Source organism: Astatotilapia calliptera, chromosome 4 (genome assembly GCF_900246225.1).
Source record: "Astatotilapia calliptera chromosome 4, fAstCal1.2, whole genome shotgun sequence".
NCBI lineage: Eukaryota > Metazoa > Chordata > Actinopteri > Cichliformes > Cichlidae > Astatotilapia > Astatotilapia calliptera.
This window is the reverse complement of record NC_039305.1, coordinates 29045389-29066456: the sequence shown is the minus strand read 5'-3', so window position 1 is coordinate 29066456 and position 21068 is coordinate 29045389. Positions and strand designations below refer to the sequence as shown.

General features: G+C 42.0%; 2 protein-coding genes across 3 annotated transcripts in view; one reads left to right on the top strand and one right to left on the bottom strand.

The window, feature by feature from the left end:
• The window catches only part of LOC113021371 (putative C-type lectin domain family 20 member A), a 28784-nt gene that overhangs the window by 5467 nt on the left and 2249 nt on the right, over positions 1–21068 (bottom strand). Inside the window, exon 1 of one of the 2 annotated variants that reach the window (XM_026166012.1) lies at positions 20195–20219. The exons of the other annotated variant lie outside the window; for it this stretch is intronic. The gene's annotated coding sequence lies outside the window, so the exon portion shown is untranslated. Of the gene's footprint in view, positions 1–20194; positions 20220–21068 lie in introns of those variants that run through there. 2 annotated transcript variants of the gene reach the window in all.
• Positions 16261–18955, top strand: LOC113021351 (zinc finger BED domain-containing protein 1-like). Its single transcript, XM_026165976.1, has 3 exons — positions 16261–17616; positions 17793–18045; positions 18207–18955. The coding sequence occupies exons 1-3, from the start codon at positions 16499–16501 to the stop codon at positions 18621–18623; spliced, it is 1788 nt and encodes a 595-aa protein (XP_026021761.1). The 5' UTR covers positions 16261–16498; the 3' UTR covers positions 18624–18955.

The following is a 21068-nucleotide window of genomic DNA, read 5'->3' as shown; positions in this document are numbered from 1 at the left end:
CTGCATGACGCGGCCGTACGCTGGCTGCAGCCGGGATCGTCAGAAGGCGAGACGCTGCTGGTGGGCAAAGTGGTGCTGGAGCAGTTCGTGGAGGGGCTGCCTGCAGAGACGGCGAGATGGGTCAGGTGCCACCGTCCCGCGAGTCTGGAGGTGGCGGTGACGTTGGCGGAGGACCACCTTGCCGCTAGAGCGGGGGAGCCCGGGGACAGGTCAAACAACACTGCAGCATCACTTAGAGTTAAAAACTGTCTAAATTCTTTCATCTTTAGTAAAACGATCAGCATTGCTGCTTTACCAGGTGTAACTATAAAGTTTAACTTCCAGGCATCCATGAAAACAAAAAGTTATTACATTTAATGGAGTTAGAAGTTAGCAGGAAGCTAGCGGAAGTTAGCTCGCTAGTTTCGCTAGTTACCTAAGCATGATTTAGCATGTTCTGACTGAGAGATTTCTGAAAAAAATCAAACGTACAGCTCTGCTATCACTTCCAACATAAATGAAGACAGGAAACTAAACAGCAGTGACGTTTGTAGGGTTACTGAAGTTGGGCTAGCTGGTATATAATGATGTGCTACGTGATCGCTAGCGACACAGCTATGTTAGCATAACATAAGCAGTGAAGCTGGAGGACGAACACTAACACTTTTCCACTTATAAAAGTTAATGTGAAGGTTCTTCATGGTTAGAGACAAATGCAATCGCATGGCAGGATGCTGTAAACGGACCAAACTTCAGTCAGGAGAACAACTGAGATAATCCATCCACAATACGAGGTTAGTTATTAATATACTGCAACAACATGGGAATAGAGCAGCTGTGAGAGAATTCAACATTAATGAATCAATGTTACAGAAGTGGAGGAAGCAAGAAGAATGAGTTTAATAAAGTTTGATTTATCTGACTGCTTTGTTTCGCTTAATGTGCCTTATAATCCCGTGCACCTTATGGTCCGAAAAATGTGTACTGCACACTGCAGTTTAATGTTGCAAAGCACCTCTTTTTAACTTCAGTGGATATTATACATGGTTATGCTCAGGATATGTCAGCCCATTTCTACTGGAAATGCCTTTTGGTTAAACTTTCAGCAAGGAATTTGCATTTGCACTGTTACATTTTTATAAAGCTTTAATGTACATAAAAACCAGCTTCTTGTTTAAGTGAAAATAAATGGAAGGTTGTCTTTTTGCACTAGTAATGTTGTGGAGTTGTATTTTGTCTCGCATCAATTATATCGTCGGTTATATCGTTATCGCAAATTTTCAAATATATATCGTGATAAATATTTTTGGCCATATCGCCCTGCTCTACTTCCCACCCTCATGCTCTCATATGCGATTACTCAGCACTCACCCTCACTCACTGGATAGACTTTTTGTAAACTTATCTTCAGTGAATAGAGTCCCAAGGGTGTGTCACCATTGTCATACTGAATTCCCTAGACTCTGAGACATTCAGCTAATCCAGCTAAAGAACATTTTGGCCCACCAAAATGTGTATATTGGTTTAACATAAGATAACTAAATACATGTTGGGGTTTATTTATTTAAGGCTAATATCTCATAATTAGCATCGCATGTTTGTTTTATACTTTATTACAGCGGTCCCCAACCCCTGGGCCTCGGACTGGTAGCCTACCGGTCCATGAGTCGTTTGGTACTGGGCCACGAGAGTGCGATCCTCTATGCTGTTGCATGCTGGGGGAGCAGGCTGAGGGTCGCAGATGCCAACAGACTTAATAAACTGATCTGTAAGGCCAGCAATGTTGTGGGGATGGAGCTGGACTCCCTCAAGGTGGTGTCGGAGAGGCGGATGCTGTCCAAGATAAAGACAATGTTGGATAACACCTCCCACCCACTCCATGACATGTTGGTCAGTCACAGGAGCTTGTTCAGTGAGAGACTGAGATTACCGAAAAAGCACCACTGAACGACACAGGAAATCATTCCTGCCTGTGGCCATCTCCCTGTACAACGCATCCACTTAACACACTGTTTGCTGCTACAGCTACACATGTTTCTTTTCCAACTATTTATTTATAAGTGACTTATGTATGTATGTATGTATATATATGTATATATTGTACTATTCTTAGTTAGCGTATTGTCTGTCTTGTCTTAATGTTGGTTTAAAATGGAGCACTGTAACAAAAAATAATTTCCCCCAGGGATCAATAAAGTATTCTGATTCTGATTCTGATTCTGATAGCAGGCAACCGCACTGATGAAGAAACACTCAATCCCCCAGCAGCTTAAACCTATTGCAGCGTAGTTAAGGGAGGATTCAGGGTCACCTGATCGAACTATATGCTTTAGCAAAAGGAAAGTTTTAAGTCTAATTTTAAAAGTAGAGATAGTGTCTGTCTCCTAAATCCAAACTGGAAGCTGGTTCCACAGAAGAGGGGCCTGAAAACTAAAGGCTCTGCCTCCCATTCTACAGGATGGAGCATTTATATGGATACACCGTAATAACATGGGAATGGTTGGTGATATTAAAGTCCTGTTTGTGGCACATTAGTATATGTGAGGGGGCAAACTCCTCAAGATGGGTGGTGACCATGATGGCCATTTAGAAGTCGGCCATCTTGGATACAACTTTTGTTTTTTCAATAGGAAGAGGGCCATGTGACACATCAAACTTATTGGTAATGTCACAAGAAAAACAATGGTGTGCTTGGTTTCAACGTAACTTTATTCTTTCATGAGTTTCTATTTACAAGTTTCTGACCACTTATAAAATGTGTTCAAAGTGCTGCCCATTGTGTTGGATTGTCAACACAACCCTCTTCTCCCACTCTTCACACACTGATAGCAACACCGCAGGAGAAATGCCAGCACAGGCATCCAGTATCCGTAGTTTCAGGTGCTGCACATCTCGTATCTTCACACCATAGACAATGGCCTTCAGATGACCCCAAAGATAAAAGTCTAAGGGGGTCAGATCGGGAGACCTCGGGGGCCATTCAACTGGCCCACGACGACCAATCCACTTTCCAGGAAACTGTTCATCTAGGAATGCTCGGACCTGGCACCCATAATGTGGTGGTGCACCATCTTGCTGGAAAAACTCAGGGAACGTGCCAGCTTCAGTGGATAAAGAGGGAAACACATCATCATGTAGCAATTTCAAATATCCAGTGGCCTTGGGGTTTCCATTGAAGAATGGACCCACTATCATTGTACCCCATATACCACACCAAACCATCACTTTTGTTGTTCCAGCAGTCTTGGAGGGATCCATCCAATGTGGGTTAGTGTCAGACCAATAGCGGTGGTTTTGTTAACTTCACCATTCACATAAAAGTTTGCCGGATCACTGAAAATCTTCTGCGTGAACTGAGGGTCCTGTTCCAATTTTTGTTTTGCCCATTCTGCAGATTCTGTGCGCCTATCTGGGTCATCCTCGTTGAGATGCTGCAGTAGCTGGAGTTTGTAAGGGTGCCATTTGTGAGTAGCTAATATCCGCTGAAGGGATGTTTGACTAATGCCACTCTCCAGTGACATGCGGCGAGTGCTACGCTGTGGGCTCTTGCTGAATGAAGCTAGGACAGCCACTGATGTTTCTTCATTAGTGACAGTTTTCTTGCTTCCACATTTTGGCAAATCCAACACTAAACCAGTTTCACGAAACTTAGCAAGCAGTTTGCAAACTGTAGCATGGGAGGTGGGTGGTCTCGTAGGATGTCTTGCATTAAAATCTGCTTCAATGACCCGGTTACTGCGTTCACCAGATATCAACACAATTTCGATCCACTCCTCACGTGTTAACCTCTTTGACATGTCAATGGCTGTGAACAAAGTGAAACTTGTAAATAACTCATGAAAGAATAAAGTTACGTTGAAACCAAGCACACCATTGTTTTTCTTGTATCCATATAAATGGCCCACCCTGTACTTTTAAATACCCTAGGAACAACACGGAAGCCTGCAGTGTGAGAGCGAAGTGCATCAGATAAGATGGGGCCTGATTATTAAGACTTTGTATTTGAGAAGCAAGATTTTAAATTCTGGATTTAACAGGAAGCCAATGAAGGGAAGCCAATACTGGTCTGTCTTTCTAGTCCCTGTCAGGACTCTTGCTGCAGCATTTTGGATTAACTGAAGGCTTTTCAGGGCGTTTTTAGGACATCCTGATAAATGCATGAACTAGTTTTTCATCATAACTCTGAGACGGGATATTTTTAATTTTAGAGATATTGCACAAATGAAAGAAAGTAAATTTGTTTAATTTGCACATTGAAGGACATTTCAACCACTCCAAGACTCCTCACAGTGTTATTGGAGTCCAAGGTAATCCCATACTAAATTTGCAGCAGGACTGAGCACAACCTTCGATAAAATATGACATTAAAAGACTACGAATGAAATGGCGTCTGAATGCTATGTGAATTCCATAAATTTAAGGTTTTCCTACTTGATATTCAGTTTGTTAAAACAAATTGTGTGTGTCAATTTCTTGTGAGGAGAGTACACTCCCTCACAATTCTTACTATTGACATCATGTTGCAATAACATACAGCTTTTCATCAAGGTGTTATGTCTCTAAATACATGTTTATTAGTTTGTTTAAAGAAGTGTATTTAATAATCACAGTTTAGTTTGCATTACATCCATTACTGTATTGTCAGCCTTTAGTGCTATTACCGATTCATTTTACTTGTGCTCGGTTGTAAAGGCTCGGGGCCCTGACCCTAGTTTGAAAGAGTGAAAAGACGTTTACTTGAAACAGATTTTTGTTTTGACTTATATACGTTCTTCTTTCCTTAGATTAGATTAGAAACATTTGTGAATTCAAAAATGCTGTTTATTATAATAATAATAATAATAATAATAATAGATTGCATTTATATAGCGCTTTACAATTCCACTATTCATTCACTCTCACATTCATACACTGATGGAGGCAGCTACAGTTGTAGCCACAGCTGCCCTGTATTTATATGAGCTGCATGAAGCAACACTGAACGCATACCATAGTAATGTGTGAATTTTCTAGTCAATTTTTTGTAAATTTTCAACACAGCAGACGGGATATTTTGTGGACTATTCTTCTTCTTCTTTTCCCATGTCCTTCTAAATTGTACCTCACACCTTTCATGTTTTTCATTAATGTCAAGGTAAAGTGATTAGGACAAGGATATAGGATGAACTCTACTATTGGACTATTTGACAAAATATATTGAGTTAAACACTTTCACTGTTCACACTATCACGTCTTTCAGTGGCGTGTCTAGAAAATTTTTGTTGGGGGGGCCAGGTAGGGGCAGAGATTTGGAGAAGGGTGGCAGATGTAATTGTCAGATAATGTTAAAAACAATTCTACCAACCGTTAACCATAATTCAATAAACCTAATAACCGAATGCGCTTTTAACTCTTTTTTTTTTGTGTCCCGCTTGGATCTTTAGCCATCAGAATTGTTGTCTTAAGGCCAAGAAAGATGCCAAGCGGATTTATTTTACCAAGTGGATCATCATGGCCTTGCCATATTGGTCCATTTGATTGACCTTTATTATAATTATGAATTTATTTTATTTTCAGTTGCTACAAACTGGGGGATAGGACAGGGAGAAAGAATGAAAGAAAGAGAGGGAGAGAGAGAGAGAAAACCAAAGGGGAGAAGAGATGGTGAGAAGGGGGGGAAGAAAGAAAAAAAAAACAAAAAAACAAACAAACAAACAAAACACCTGGGTCACTTGTATGGAGAAAAAAAACCAGAAGAGAAAGCAAACAACAAAGAGCAACATAATAAAAAAGACAGCACCATCACAATAAACTAGCTAGCAGTAGATATCAGTAGATACTAAATAATAAACGATATTGTGCAGCACGCAGGATAGACAGCGCACAATGTGCTTTGAGGCAGCAGCCAAGAAAGCTGTAGTCCGCGTCTGTGAATACCTGTGTGTACACTTGTGTGCATACCTGTGTGGATCAGCATGCTTGCATTCCAAAGGTTTCTCCATGTAATGATCTGCTACAGGGTGTGGGGAGCCACAGCCCCGTCCTCCAGGGCATGAAGCAGGTATGGAGGAGATCAAAACTCGAGACATCCAGAGGCCCCCAGAACACAAGAGACCAAGGAAGACCAACAGAGGGGCAGCCGCGCCACTGTCCCAGAAAGAGCTGAGGAGAGTCCCAGATGAGGGCTCACTCAGCAGCCGCGGAGCAGAAGCCAGGGGGAGTTGCAGTGACGCGCCCGTGAGCTCCGCCGGCAGCCAGCTGTGCCTGAGTGACTGAGCCCCAGGCCGAGAGGCCGGGGGCACCCCACCTCCGAAGTGGCCCCAGCGAGCCCCAGGCTCCAGGCCCCGATAAGCGGCCGCTTTTAACTCTTATTAGAATGAGATTTTAACCACTACGGTGCAAAGTTTTTAGGTACTGCGTTGATAAAGTACAAGAGATACAATCAATCTGTGTTCATTCAGCAGTCAAGGACATCAATATTTGCATAGTATTTTTACTGACATGTAGTGCACATATGTTTTGGGCAAAAACATTTTTTAATATTAAAATATGAACATTTTAACATACAATTGGCAAATTAGCCAATGCCAATGCAAAACCTATTAAAAAAAGAAGATAATCTTCTCACAAACTGGTGTTTGATTTTGAAACAGGAAAAAAGTGGGGAAACAACTGAAAAGACTAACATTTGAATAAAACCTGAAAGCAAGTAAATACTTTATATGCTGCCTAATGGTAAACTTTGGTAATATTGATGTATGAAGAACAACATTGGCTGATGATGAAATACAGTCAGCTGGCATGGTGACACTGCCAGTATTAACCTGCAGGGCTGGACTGGGACAAAAAATCGGGCATTTTCACTACAGACCGGCCCACCAGGTATTAAAGCCATAAAGCCTTTGAATGAAAACAAACCCTGTTGTGACAGTGGTGTACACTGTCTTTTTGGTATATGTATGATTTCTATACATTTTACGTCAGATAAAAACTTTGTTCGAAAGATTCAAATAATTATTTAATAAAAGCTAAATATTTGAAATGAGAATAAGAAAGAAAAGTATTTCTTTGTGCCCCCCTCTCCCTGTTAATGCCCTACCTGGCCCCCTGGCAACACTTTGCTAGACCCGCCCCTGCACAGTTACCAGCTGTCAGCTACTTAGAAAAAGGATCCTGGTGTTATTTGTCTCTCAGAAACAGTTCATAACTTCCCTTCAACTCATTCATGTCACCTAAAAGGTAAACTTGTTTCTCCATCACCTCTTCAGCTCTGATGGTTCAGTAAGGACATCTCCTGGTTTCATCTTCATGTTTCCCTCTCACCAGATAACCAAACCATATCATGACCAGCAGCTTTACAGCTGTGGCTCCAGCAAACACCAGCTGATACTAGAAATTAATATTAAATAAATTCTAACAACAGCTGATCAAGCTTAAATGTGCTGCTGTTGTTTAGCGCGACGTCGGCTGGTTTCCTGTTTCTGGCGCAAAGTGGGCGATAAACAAACGAGAGAGAAAAGCTGATCGGCTGATCATTGATCAGTTTCATGATTAAAGTAGCAACAGAAGAGGGAGGGGGGGGGGGATAAGAGAAGAGGCAGCTGTGCAGCGTAAAGACAGAATAACTCCAGCTTTTTGTCTTTTCCCATCCTAGCTAAAGTACGGGACAAACTGCGTCTCTTCTCAGCTCAATACGAAGCCCATAATATTTTCTCTGAATGAGGGACCATTCCATTTTTTAAGGAGCCGTTGGCAACTCTACTAACTAACCTTATGAATAAAATAAAGTTCACTATCAGTAACATCGTGTCTGTGAAGGTTCTCAGTCATCCAGGTCATCGTAGTCAAAGGAGCTTGCAAAGAAAAGCGTCTGGACTTCTTTAAGTTGCTTGAAGACGTTTCACCTCTCATCCGGGAAGCTTCTTCAGTTCTAAGGTCAAATGGTGGAGAGTCCCAGATATAAAACCAGTGGGAGTATCCCCCCACAGAGGGACAAAAGGACAAAGGATAAGAAAGACAGACGCAACAACATTGTCATCCCCTATGTAGCCGGTGTATCAGAAAAACTCAGGAGAGTTTTCTCCAAGCATGACATCCCGGTGCATTTCAGACCCAGCAACACGCTCAGACAAAAACTGGTTCACCCGAAAGACAAAACTCCAAAACACAGACTTAACAATGTGGTGTATGCTGTACAGTGCAGCGAGGAATGTTCAAACCTCTACATTGGAGAGACCAAACAGCCACTTCACAAGCGCATGGCACAACACAGAAGAGCCACCTCCACAGGACAAGACTCAGCAGTCCATCTGCATCTTAAGGATAAAGGACACTCTTTCGAGGATGCCAATGTTCACATTGCGGACAGAGAGGACAGATGGTTTGAAAGAGGAGTGAAAGAAGCCATCTATGTCCACTGTGAGCGACCATCTTTGAACAGAGGCAGGGGGTTTACGACACCAACTCTGTGCCATCTATAATCCAGTTTTGAGATCCCTTCCCAGACGCCTTAACGCCCACTCACATCCTGGGCCATCTGACCTCAGGAATTCGCATGATAAGGTGGGGCCAGGTTTCACAGTGAGCTCACCCGAAACTCTGGCTGATTGGGACCCACACCCAGTTTCACACCTTGGCTCAGGCGATTAGAGGATCATCAGGGGGTCCTTTCGTCCCTCTGTGGGGGGTCACTCCCACTAGGTTTATATCTGGGACTCTCCACCATTTGACCTTAGAACTGAAGAAGCTTCTCGGATGAGAGGTGAAACGTCTTCAAGCAACTTAAAGAAGTCCAGACACTTTTCTTTGCAAGCTCCTTTGACTATCAGTAACATCATAGCAACCGAACAGCTGTATAGAAACTCCGTCATGCTAGCTCACGCAGTACGAGTTATTGTAACTGACTGTAAAAAGTCAGCGTAACGAAAATAAACTCCACCTAAACTTGGTTTATATCTGACCCAGATTGACTGCAGGTCATAACTTCTTACCTGAAGTTCAGTTCACCTGATACTCGAACCGGCGGCCGCCTCGGGTCTCTGCTCCTCCTGCCTCCCCTTCCCTCATCCACCTGTTACCTCTGTGGAAGCTCCCCATAGCCACCACCAAACAACTGAGTTATTTTTACACATCGGCCAGCATCTGGCCAATCCACCACCTCTCATTGTTCATGCCGTTACAAAAAAAATAAATTAATAATTCATCAGCCCACTGTGCAAATGTCCGATGGCTAGTCCAGCTATGTTAACTTGTTAATCTTTCGCTGAAAAAATGTTTTCTGTGGTGCCGTCTTTCGTGCTTGGCTCTTCTACCTTTGCTAACATGATGCTCATAGTGCAGAAGCCGCTGCTGCATTCACTTACTCTCGGACATCTGAGCTTCACTGTGAAACCATAATCGTACATTTGATATTTCATTACATTTTATTGTTTTAGCTTCGGGGTGGCACCTGGGGTGGCCAGTCTGGTTGGGGGAGGTGGCCTGTGCCCCCCCAGGCCACCCCGCTGGACACGCCACTGACGTCTTTCATGAGAGACTACATGGACAATGGACTGTTAATGCTCTTCCACATTCATGTGGCTCTCTTGTAATACTACAAAAACATTTGCATGCAATAAAAACAGTAACAAACAGTACATCTAAAAAATTTGACAATCCTCATTTTATGAAAGAAAAATATACAAGAGGGAACTTTCACAAGGAAGAAGAACAAGCCTAAGGAGCCTAAGACATCATCATCTTTAGAATATAATCGAAATGACAAAAAAAAGGAAAACCTGTAACAGTAAAATCTGAGATAGTATGTACTTACATGTGACTTAAGCCAGAATATCAGTTCTCAGAGCTTCATCTGTTTTAGTAGATCTGTTATTTAATTTTACAGCTGTTATTTAAAAACTTGAAGTGGCACTCTACATGAGTCTCAGGATGTGTGTGGCTCAAACAACAGCTTTTAGTTTTTACAGTTATAGGATACAAAAATAGAGAAGATAAGGGCCTTTAGAACAAACTGCTTGGTGACAGTGCTAGGACTTAATATAAAATACAGACTGTATTATTCGTTACATTAAAGGTGTCAGATTCACTTTCAGTAAGGGCCACAAAATGAGAATCATATGAATCACTTCAAGGTTCATACAGTTGTAGTTATATATACATTAGTTTGAATGTGAAAAGCATGTACCAAGCAAACTTTTCACATGTAATTTTGTCCACATAAAAAATAGCTTTAAGCACGTGAAACGTGCTCATTCATCTAAAGAAGTTTACATCTTTGTAAACTGATTAAATATTATTTTCTTGCTATTTTTATGCCCTTTTAAACACAGCCAATCTAAATTATAAGTACACAGTTTATATCACTGGACATTTTGAATGCATTATCCTATAAAAATAAAATCTAAGTGAGTGACTCTCTGGAAAATAAGACAGCAATCAGGCTGTCAGCCAGTTCTCCTCTACAAACATTGCAAGAGCTTAGTCCGCACGGCTGGGAATAAGTCAGACATACATGCCAACCCTCCTGATTTTTCCGGGAGAATCCCGAATTTCAGTGCCCCTCCCGAATAGTTTTTATATTACTATTTTAGTATTACTCTTTCTGGTTCGTAAAATAAACTTTTAACATATTTTCAGGCGAGAATGTAGCTGTGTAAACTTCAACTATCTGAACTGGCAAGAACAGCGAAGTCCCAGCACATCGTTTTCAAACCCCCGTGGTCTTGCATTACCCAGGTTAAACATGATATATAAGTCACTTAGATAACCTAAAAACGTTATAGTTTGGCTTTTTTCAGCGTTTTATTTGTTTGTGAGTGAATCGGTTTGGCTGAGATTAAAGTTTAACTTAAATTTAACTTTATTAATCCCTCGGGTGGATTCCTCCTTGGTTTTCACACAGCTGAATAAACATCAAACAGAAAACTGATTAAACAAAAGTGTGAGATGATCGAGAATTTACGGCAGTGTACGGTCATATTTTAGATAGCAAGGAGCAGATGGCAGAGTTTCACTCCACCGAGAGAGCTCGTGACGGAATTCTGAGGGCTAGACCGTTCAATTTCACAGTCACTCACTTCCGGCCTACCCGGCTTTTGGAGGACCTGGCCCACGTAGACCATGAAGGCCGAGCCCTCAGGGGGATGCAGCCTGAATCTGGACATCCCCGCTGTTTCGGTTCGACAGTAATAACGGCGACATTTAACTTTTTTTAATCCGATAAATAAACACTGTAAAATTCACGTTTTTTGTATATATATATATGACCCCCTCCCAATGTCTCCCTAATTCTGAGGTGTCAAGGTTGGCAAGTAGTTCCTATGAAGTATTCTTTTGGGGTGGGTGTTGGACTTTGGGCTCTCTTTTGTCACAAACTTTGTTCATAATTTTAATGGAATTTCTGATGGAACTAATTGGCAAAAGGCTTCCACTTTTATGGCCCCAGAATTGTATCTCTGTTCTTTGCAGAGTGGTAAATGAATTGATTCTTCTATAACACTTTTCTACTCTCCCGGAGCACTCGAGGCGCTTTATATAACCTGCCACATTTGCACAAGTGCTTTCTTCTATGCTTTTTCTAAGTGTTCTCTAGCTAACATTCTCACACATTCATTCGCATTCATACTCTGATGGAGCAACTTGGGGTTAGTATCTTGCCCAAGGATATTTAACATGTAGACTGGGGGAGCCAGAAACAGCTTCCTTACTTTTGTTTGTTTTCAATCACTTCAATTTTATTTATAAAGTGCCAAATCACAACAACAGTCGCCTCAATATGCTTTATATTGTAAGGTAGACCGTACCATATTACACAGATGTTTGTACCACTCTCTCCAAACCATCTATCACAGCAGTTCTCAGTGCCATCTTGTAGCCACCACTTTGACTCTTACTGCTATCCCTTCTGTTACACTTCACCCCAAAACTCCTCTCCACACTCATCTAGCTTTGCATGGTTGACCGCATATATTTAAACCCTACTTCCGTTACTACCTCTGCTTCTTGCAGTTTCACTATTGCACCTGTCTCCTTCTCATTTGCTCAAATTCATTCTGTCTTGCTTCGACTGACTTTCATTCATTCTACCTGTCCATGAAGACTATTGCTTGACCTCCTGTGTCTACCTGTCAATCACCACGGCAAAAAAGAAGGGGCTTAGAGCTGATCCCTAGTGTAATCCAGCTTAAAACCATTTCTCACTCCCATTGTACACCAGTAGTAATATAATGGTACTTTTTTTTGCCCCCCCCCCCCCACCCCTCACCCCCCACTTCCCCTCTCCCCCCACTTCCCCTTTCCCCCATGTGCGTCCATGTGCGTGTGTGTGTGTACGCGTGTACGGGCCTTGCACGTGCATGGGAGTTCAGGGGTCATATGAGTTCACAAGTGTTTAATAGCGTTTTATTTAATGAAACCATTATGTGTTTTAATTAAACTCTTTTTAACTCTGCAACAGTTAGACTCGATGATTACACCGAGGGGGTTACAGTTAGGCCTCCAATAGTCAGCAAAAGAAGTCATGAAACAATAAAAGAGGCTCCTTAATCAAGAGCGTCTCAGCAAACATCCCAACTGTAGGCCATTACAAACAGTTGCATTATCTTATCTTATCATGTCAAAGGTCAACTGAAACTGTGTCCAACCCCACGGGGGTACTCTGTCTCAGATCTGAGACAGAGTACCCAGCGTGTCAAGAACGCCATCCAGAATAACACAGAACAAAGTGTGAGTATAGTCATAAATAAATCAAAAGAGCCAAACATATCCTGTTTTTGAAATGATACACTATATATATTATGTTTTTAACACACGTATATCTCCACAGCAATCACACAACCCCTTCCCATTATGGACCCCATGTAGACCCCTTGATGCTTTTGGAATATTTATGCGATATCGAACTCCCAGAACAACAACAACCAGAAAAACCACAACCTTTGTGCAACAACGGAGACTCGGAACCATTCTTCATCGCCGGTCCATGCCTAACCGCGAGTGAGTGTCTGCCTAATGATTTCAGCGATGTTTTCGAGTACAGTCTATCAGATTTCAATATAGTTGATATACCCACCACACCAGATTGTCTCAGAAACAACACTGATTCAGACATAGGTTTTGAACAAGGCTGCATAACAGACTCGCAAATATCACAGGCATACTTAAATACAGCAAACACATCTACTTTTGATCAGACCCATTCTGCATCAAAAAATGATATACTATATTTGATTGATGCCAAACTCAGCCAACATCAACAAGCAGTACAGAGGGATGTGCAAGAAATAGCCGCTAAACTCACACGAGAAATAGCAGCTAAACTCAACCAACATCAATAAGCAGTACAAGTGAACTTGCAAGAAATAGCAGCTAAAGTCAACCAACATCAAGAAGCAGCACCGGGGAACTTGCAAGAAATAGCAGGGGTTCTAACTAGTATCCAGCTGATGTAGAATATTTAGCTGATTTAGAGTTTAGAAATGTGTTATCATAGAATGTAGAACTATTGTAGAGACATTGATACTGCCCTTTAAGTAATAAAGGCCTCACTGTGTCGTGAATTTAGGAGTAGATTGTAGGAGACCCCTCCCCCACTGAGTGGAAATTCCCCAGAGGATGTCTTAGGGTGGGGGTCTCAACATTTATAACTGTGGTCTGGAAGGGAGAGGGGTTTTATGACCTCTAGGGAGTTACCTACACCCACAGTGTTTTAACTGTCACGCACACACATCCACACGCACACTCACTCATGTGCACACACATACACACAGGTATGCGCACACAGGCACACACGAGCACTCACATAGACACGCGGGAACGCGCACATGTAGGCATTCATGTGCTCGTGCACACAGACACAGACAGAGTTTGCAGCACACCGTGGGGCGTTTTATGATAGGGTCACTTCTATAAAGCTGGCTGTAACTAACAAAGGGGTGAAGATTTGGAGAGGGACACCGGCATCGTCTTCCCTTCTAGAAGTGCATGCTTAAATGAAGATAAATGAGGAAGAGTAAAAGAAGATGAGTTAAAGATGAGTAAAGATGAATAAAAGTTTTGTGAAAATGACTACTGAGTCCGGTGCCATCTCTGGATGCTCGAGGAACAAAAAGAACCGGGGTAAAACTGATTTCTTAACACTGACAATAAACAATACCTCAGGTGTATTAGATCTCATTAATACCAGCTTTCTAAATAGTTGACTTTTAAAATCCACACCATGGATCCACCCCGTAAATTATTCAAACACAATGATGGCTCCACTCGAGCTAAATGGTTTGACTTTGAGGGTTTTAACCATGCGGCTGCACAATTAGTAAGCAAATGTCAAGCTTTGCATGCAAGACTTAGTAGTCTCGCTGCAGCACGCAGGGCAGTGTCTGTCAATAGAATATTGTATTTCTCTAGTCAGTATAAGCTTTTAATGACATTAGTTTACTTGTGATAGAATGCTGCATGATGATCATTTCCTAGCTTAGAACTGATTGTACTTTCCATTGTTCTGGACTGATTGTTCTTTATAAAACGTGTTCTGATATTTGTATCTGAATCTTTCCACAGCGATAGTAAGAAGTCAAACAAGTTTCTGACCTCGCGCACACACACACACACACACAATTACATACGCACATGCTCACGTCAAATGTATTCATTTTTCTTGTGTATAAATAAAGTCAAGTGCAAGAACAGAGCGCACATTTCACAGGGCCCCCACTCTGATGTGAGCGCTCTGCAAGTTAAAACTGCAGCGTCTGTTTGTGTGTTTTCTCCTCTTAAACTCTCAGCTGAAGAAGTGTCTTTGAAATAAATCTCTTGACAGTGTCTAATGCGCGTCCTTGTCCAACTCATTCCGAAGCCGTTACTGATGATGCTGTTGATCAACCAACCGAAACACATCCGGATTTGCCTGTAGCCATGAATGTTACTGTTGCAGCGACTGTTGCTACTCAAGCCACCGTCAATTGTCTTATTACCGGGGCTTCTGTCATGCCTGAAAGGGTGTGTGCACCTAGCACACATGCTTATCTGGGTGCTGCTGCTGCTACTGCAGATGCTGCTGCTGTTGCTGACGCACCACCACACAACCCCTCAAATAAAGGAAATTCCTCAAGTGTTAACCATTCACATAGTGTTCATTGTGTAGGTACAGCATTACAGTGTTTGGATTTGGCTCATCATGTGTGAAAAAACTCTGCAGACGTTTACGTCCTGCTGCGTGATAATAGATTACTATCTTAATGTTTAGGTGCTTCTCAAATTTGCCGACATCAGAGAATGATACTGTCTGTGTGTCGCATAGACCTACTCGAGCATGTAACTGTTTAGCAGTAGCATGTTTTTCATGCTCGGGGGCTGTTGGGTTTAATGAATGTGCTATGCAAAGGGAGAAGCACAAATTGTTGTGCGTATTGTCTGGTGTGTACAAATGTTTACCCTTCTTTGAGAGAATCTCGTCATAAGGGATGTTTGCCAGTTTTAAGCGAGCCCCGCCGCTACTGTTTTGTGCAACCGTGACAATAAACTCTAATGCATCATCACCGATGGATTCGTCATTACTTTGCATAACTTGAGCTATTTGGTTGAGAAACAGGTCAGGGTCATAGTGATCATCAGGATTTAAAACAGCTTGAGCATCAGAAGCCAACGAGGGCCCACGCAGGACCACATTTAGAACACAACCCTGCTGAGATCCAGCCACTGCTCTATCTATCACATTAGCTAAGCAGCTTCTAACTCTTTCTGGCACTTGTTCTGGATCATCAAGACTTATGTCCCTAAAATCAAGGCGCTCGCACAATTCTCGGGCGTTGAAATTAGGTATCTCTCTGATGCTATGATGACTGTGACTGCCAGACCCAGACTGAACAATGGGCTCGACTACTGCAGCACCTGTTTGTGAATGGTTAACACTTGAGGAATTTCCTTTATTTGAGGGGTTGTGTGGTGGTGCGTCAGCAACAGCAGCAGCAGCAGCATCTGCAGTAGCAGCAGCAGCACCCAGATAAGCATGTGTGCTAGGTGCACACACCCTTTCAGGCATGACAGAAGCCCCGGTAATAAGACAATTGACGGTGGCTTGAGTAACAACAGTCGCTGCAACAGTAACATTCATGGCTACAGGCAAATCCGGATGTGTTTCGGTTGGTTGATCAACAGCATCATCAGTAACGGCTTCAGAATGAGTTGGACAAGGACGCGCATTAGACACTGTCAAGAGATTTATTTCAAAGACACTTCTTCAGCTGAGAGTCTAAGAGGAGAAAACACACAAACAGACGCTGCAGTTTTAACTAGAGATGGCACGATTAGGGGTGTCAAATTATCGCGTTAATTGCGATTAATTAATTACAATGCTATTTAGCGCGTTATGTTTTTTAATCTCGTTAATCTAATTTTTAATCTCTTGACGTCATTGATTTTGTATGAGAGTTGCTATGTTATAAAATCCGTTTTTATGTGCTGGGCTCCTTGTGCTTGACTTGTTGGGGGTGGAGTCACGTCGTGAGGTCAAGGTGAGAAGTGGTGATTAGCTTACAGTGTGGATATGGAGGCGCATCTGAGAGTTGTTGGCCCAATGAACGGGAAATTTGTATTTCATAAACGCCCCGACGGCACCATTGACAAAGGTAAAGTGGTCTGCCTAGAGTGTAAGAAGGAGTTTGCTTACCACCGAAGCAGCTCAAGTTTGGCCTATCACCTCAACGCAAAGCACCCAGCCGCGAGTGCAGCAACAGCTAGCAGTGAAGACGTTAGCAATATAGCAAGCCAGAGCAAAGCTTTTCGCCAAACAAAACTAGAGAATACCCCTCGTATGAGCAAGTCTGCGACCGACAGGCTGACTAATGTTATTGCCAAGTGGATAGCGATGAACTGTAGGCCGATAAATATAGTAGAGGACGAAGGATTGACAGAGGTGTTGCAAATTGCGTCCAATGACCCGTCATACAAGCCGCCGTGCAGGACTACAGTAACGACCAAAATCAGCAAAATGTACGACGGCGAAAAGAAAAACAAACTTGAGATTTTGGCGGAGGATTCTCCCAACTGTGTTGCTGTAACCGGAGATCACTGGACCTCAGCTGGCAACCACAGCTATTTTGGGGTGACTGGACACTTTATTGATAGTGAGTGGAACCTCAACTCATTTGCACTGACCGTCATGAGAACAGAAACCAGGCACTTTGCTGATAAATGCGCCGAACAGTTCCTCAAGGTAGCAAATTACTGGGGTATTGAAAACAAGATATCCACCATTGGCACAGACAGCGCAGCAAACATGCTGGCTGCTATGAGAGCACTTCCATATGAGCACATCGCCTGCAATGCTCACATTCTCCAGAGGACCATCACGGTATGTCTCGATAGCAGTGGTTTTGTCGGTGTACTGGCAAAGTGCCGCAAGATTGTTGGTCATTTTAAACAAAGCCCTGCGAGTACCACAGAACTTAACCAACAACAAGTAGCACTCGGAAAGAAGAGCGATCAACTTATACAGGATGTACCCACCAGGTGGAACTCGACTCTCGCAATGGTCTCACGCCTCCTATGTAACCGAGAGGCTGTCCAGGCTACGTTGGACCAACAGAACCACAGGTTGGTCTTGCCAACCGAAGCTGAGTGGGCGAAACTGCAGAGGCTGGAGCTCCTGCTTGAACCATGCAAGTAAGTTCAAATAAACACCTTCCCATTTTAATTATATAAACTACTGTTACATGTGTAAAATCAAAATTAATGAACATAACAAGGAACTTTTAAGGACAATTAAATTGGAAATCAGTTACACTTTGATTTAAATGAATCCAGCTAGGTTTATTTAGCAAACCTCTCCACCTCTGCAGGTATGTGACAGAGCTGCTGGGTGGTGAGGCCTACGTCTCTTGCTCTGTAGTGCTGCCTGCTTTTCGCCATCTGTACCGTGTCATGGACATTACTGATGATGATCCTGCCTACGTGGTGAAGTTCAAGAATGCCTTCCAGAAGGATCTGGCAGCACGACGAGCTAATGGCAACGAGATATGGTTCGAGGTGGCCACAGCATTGGATCCACGGTTTAAGGATTTGAAATGTCTTCCAAGAGAAAAGAGGGAACAGGTAGGACAATAAGGTTAAGCTGGACTAATGAGTCCAATTCATTATCAAATCAAACTTTTATTTATTATATGGAACACAAAGTTCTTTACAAGATTAAATAAAATAAAAAAAAAGCACTTAGTTTTAATCACAATCATTCATTCATTCATTCATTCATTCAGGTGTGGACCATTCTGGAGAATATGCTCCAGGCAGCAGAGCCCAGAAGAGCAGATAGTCTCCAGCCCTCCACAGAGGATGATGGACCAGCTCAGAAGAAGAGGAGGAGCGAACTCCTTCTGGGGTCTGACTCTGACTCAGAAGATGGAATTGAGTCTGGAGAGCTGCAGCGCTACAGAGCAGAACCCAGCATCAGTATTGATGACTGTCCCCTGCAGTGGTGGTATGCTCACTCAGGAGTCTATGAAAAGCTGTCAGTCCTAGCACAAAAGTACCTGGCCTCCCCAGCTACCTCTGTACCCTGTGAGAGACTCTTTAGCCTTGCAGGCCACATAGTGCAAAAGAAAAGGGCAGCCTTGCTTCCAGAAAATGTTACCAGGCTGGTGTGTCTTAGCGACTGGCTGAGGAAGAAGAAATGAGACACATGTGGTCAGCATAGCTGCTGTGTCATTTGTAGCCTACTAGAATAGATTGCTTGATGTTCAGCACTTTTTTTTGTGATGGAAGAATACTTTGATGTGCTAACTTGCAGCACTGCAATGTCAGTTTTATTTTTCATTATCTGAAGCAGAGGAATTTCAGTGCTGTATTGCTCAGAAAAGAGCAACGCTGATGTGCTAACTTGCAGCACTTAATTTATTTGATTTTATTTGTATTTATTTTTCCACTTATTTTACAAAAGAATACAACAGTATGTAAATGGTTGCATCTGTTTAACGTTTGTTAAACAATAAATGACTTTATAAAGTCACTTTCTTTGTTATATCAGTCTTTTGGTCTGCCACAATAAGTTGAGGGCTTTCCTCAGCTATTTTTAGGTGAGATTAAAAAAGAGATTAATTAGATCAATTAATTAAAAATCATAATTAATTAATCTCTATTTTTTTTTAATCTCTTGACAGCACTAGGCACGATACCACTTTTTTATGTCCGATACCGATACCGATATCATAAATTTGGATATCTGCCGATACCGATATGAATCCGATATAGTGTTTTTTAATCAACAAAACTGTTTTTTTTTTAATATCTTGCTGCATTTTGTATAAGTTCATACTCAACTTTAAAACAACAACTACACTAAAGCTATTCTGTTATACCTATATGCAAAAAAAAATATTTCATAGTTCAGCAATACTGATCAATCTAATAAACTTAAACCTACACCATCCTCCCTATTCTGGTATTTTAAAGAGTACTTAGCATAAATATTAAGCAGCCTAACTAATAGGGTTCCAACTCCCAGCAACAACAAAAATAAATAAATAAAAAATAGGGAACCACCCCTCACGCTCCACCTCATGATGCTTAATCGACGTAACCAACCTTAATTTGATGCAGTGTGAAAAAAAAATGCACAGAAATCAATTATTTTTCAAGAAATATTAAATAGATTCAACATCTTTCTTCAACAAAATTGCAGACTGCACAGATGGTACCTTCCCAAAGGAAAAAGTACTATAGCTTACTAGGGTATATATATTAGACTTAATAGTTACTATATACAGTAATGGACTTCTATTTATTTTGCATCAAATTAAAACTTTGGGTGTCAGATAATTATTTATTAAAAGCTAGACATTTTAAATGAGAATAAGAAAGAAAAGTATGTCTTTGTGCCCCCTTTTCCCTGTTAATGCCCTATCGGCCCCCCTGGCTAAACTTTGCTAGATCCGCCCCTGCACAGTTACCAGCGTCAGCTACGTAGAAAAAGATCCTCGAGTAGAAAGTAATAATAAATAAATTCTAACAACAGCTGATCAAGCTTAAACGTGCTGCTGTTGTTCAGCCGCTGGTTTCCTCTTTCTGGTGCAAAGTGGGCCAAAAGCAAACTAGAGACACGGACTCGCGACAGAAAAGCCGATCAGCTGATCGTTAAGCAGTTTCATGATTGAAGTAGCAGCAAGAGAGAGAGAGAGGCAGTCGCTCCATATATTAGTTGTTAAGCTTAACGCAGGAATGCTTTACAAACATTCAGAGATGGACTTACACACTTGCTTTGCTTCTCTTGGGATAACTTTGTCGGAGATGAAATGCCGGGTTGCTAGCGAAGCTCCAAATGCTATCCAGACCACCGACAGGTCCCGCATGCCACAGCCGCTCTATCACGTGATGCATATTGCTCCGACGTGCTAACGTTCTGAGGCGAGTTACGGCGTGTTGCAAGTTTTGTGAGGTGCTTTCGTGATATTTAATGGATTGGATTACATTTTTTATTTTTCTCCGATATCCGATCCAGTAATTTAGGTCAGTATCGGACCGATACCGATACGTAATATCGGATCGGTCCATCTCTAGTTTTAACTTGCAGAGCGCTCACATCAGAGTGGGGGCCCTGTGAAATGCGCGCTCTGTTCTTGCACTTGTCTTTATTTATACACAAGAAAAATGAATACATTTGATGTGAGCATGTGCGTATGTGATTGTGTGATTGTGTGTGTGTGTGTGTGCGAGGTCAGAACTGCTTGTTTGACTTCTTACTATCGCCAGTGTTGGGAAGGTTACTTTTAAAATGTATTCCATTACAGAATACAGAATACATGCCCCAAAATGTATTCTGTAACGTATTCCGTTACGTTACTCAATGACAGTAACGTATTCTGAATACTTTGGATTACTTAATATATTATCATGCTTTTTACAACAACGTGAATGTACTATTGCTGTGTGATTTATTACTATTACTGAAGGTCCGCGACTCCAAACTGTAGTAAAGGGACCTCTGACTAATACGGCGGGGTCCCTGTCGGCTCATAGCCGAAAAATAGCTTTACTTTGTTGTGTGGGTCAACTTTTATTGCGAGAGACAGAGAGAGGCGTAGAAAGACTGCTCCAACGGAACTTATTGTTTTCGGAGGAAAACT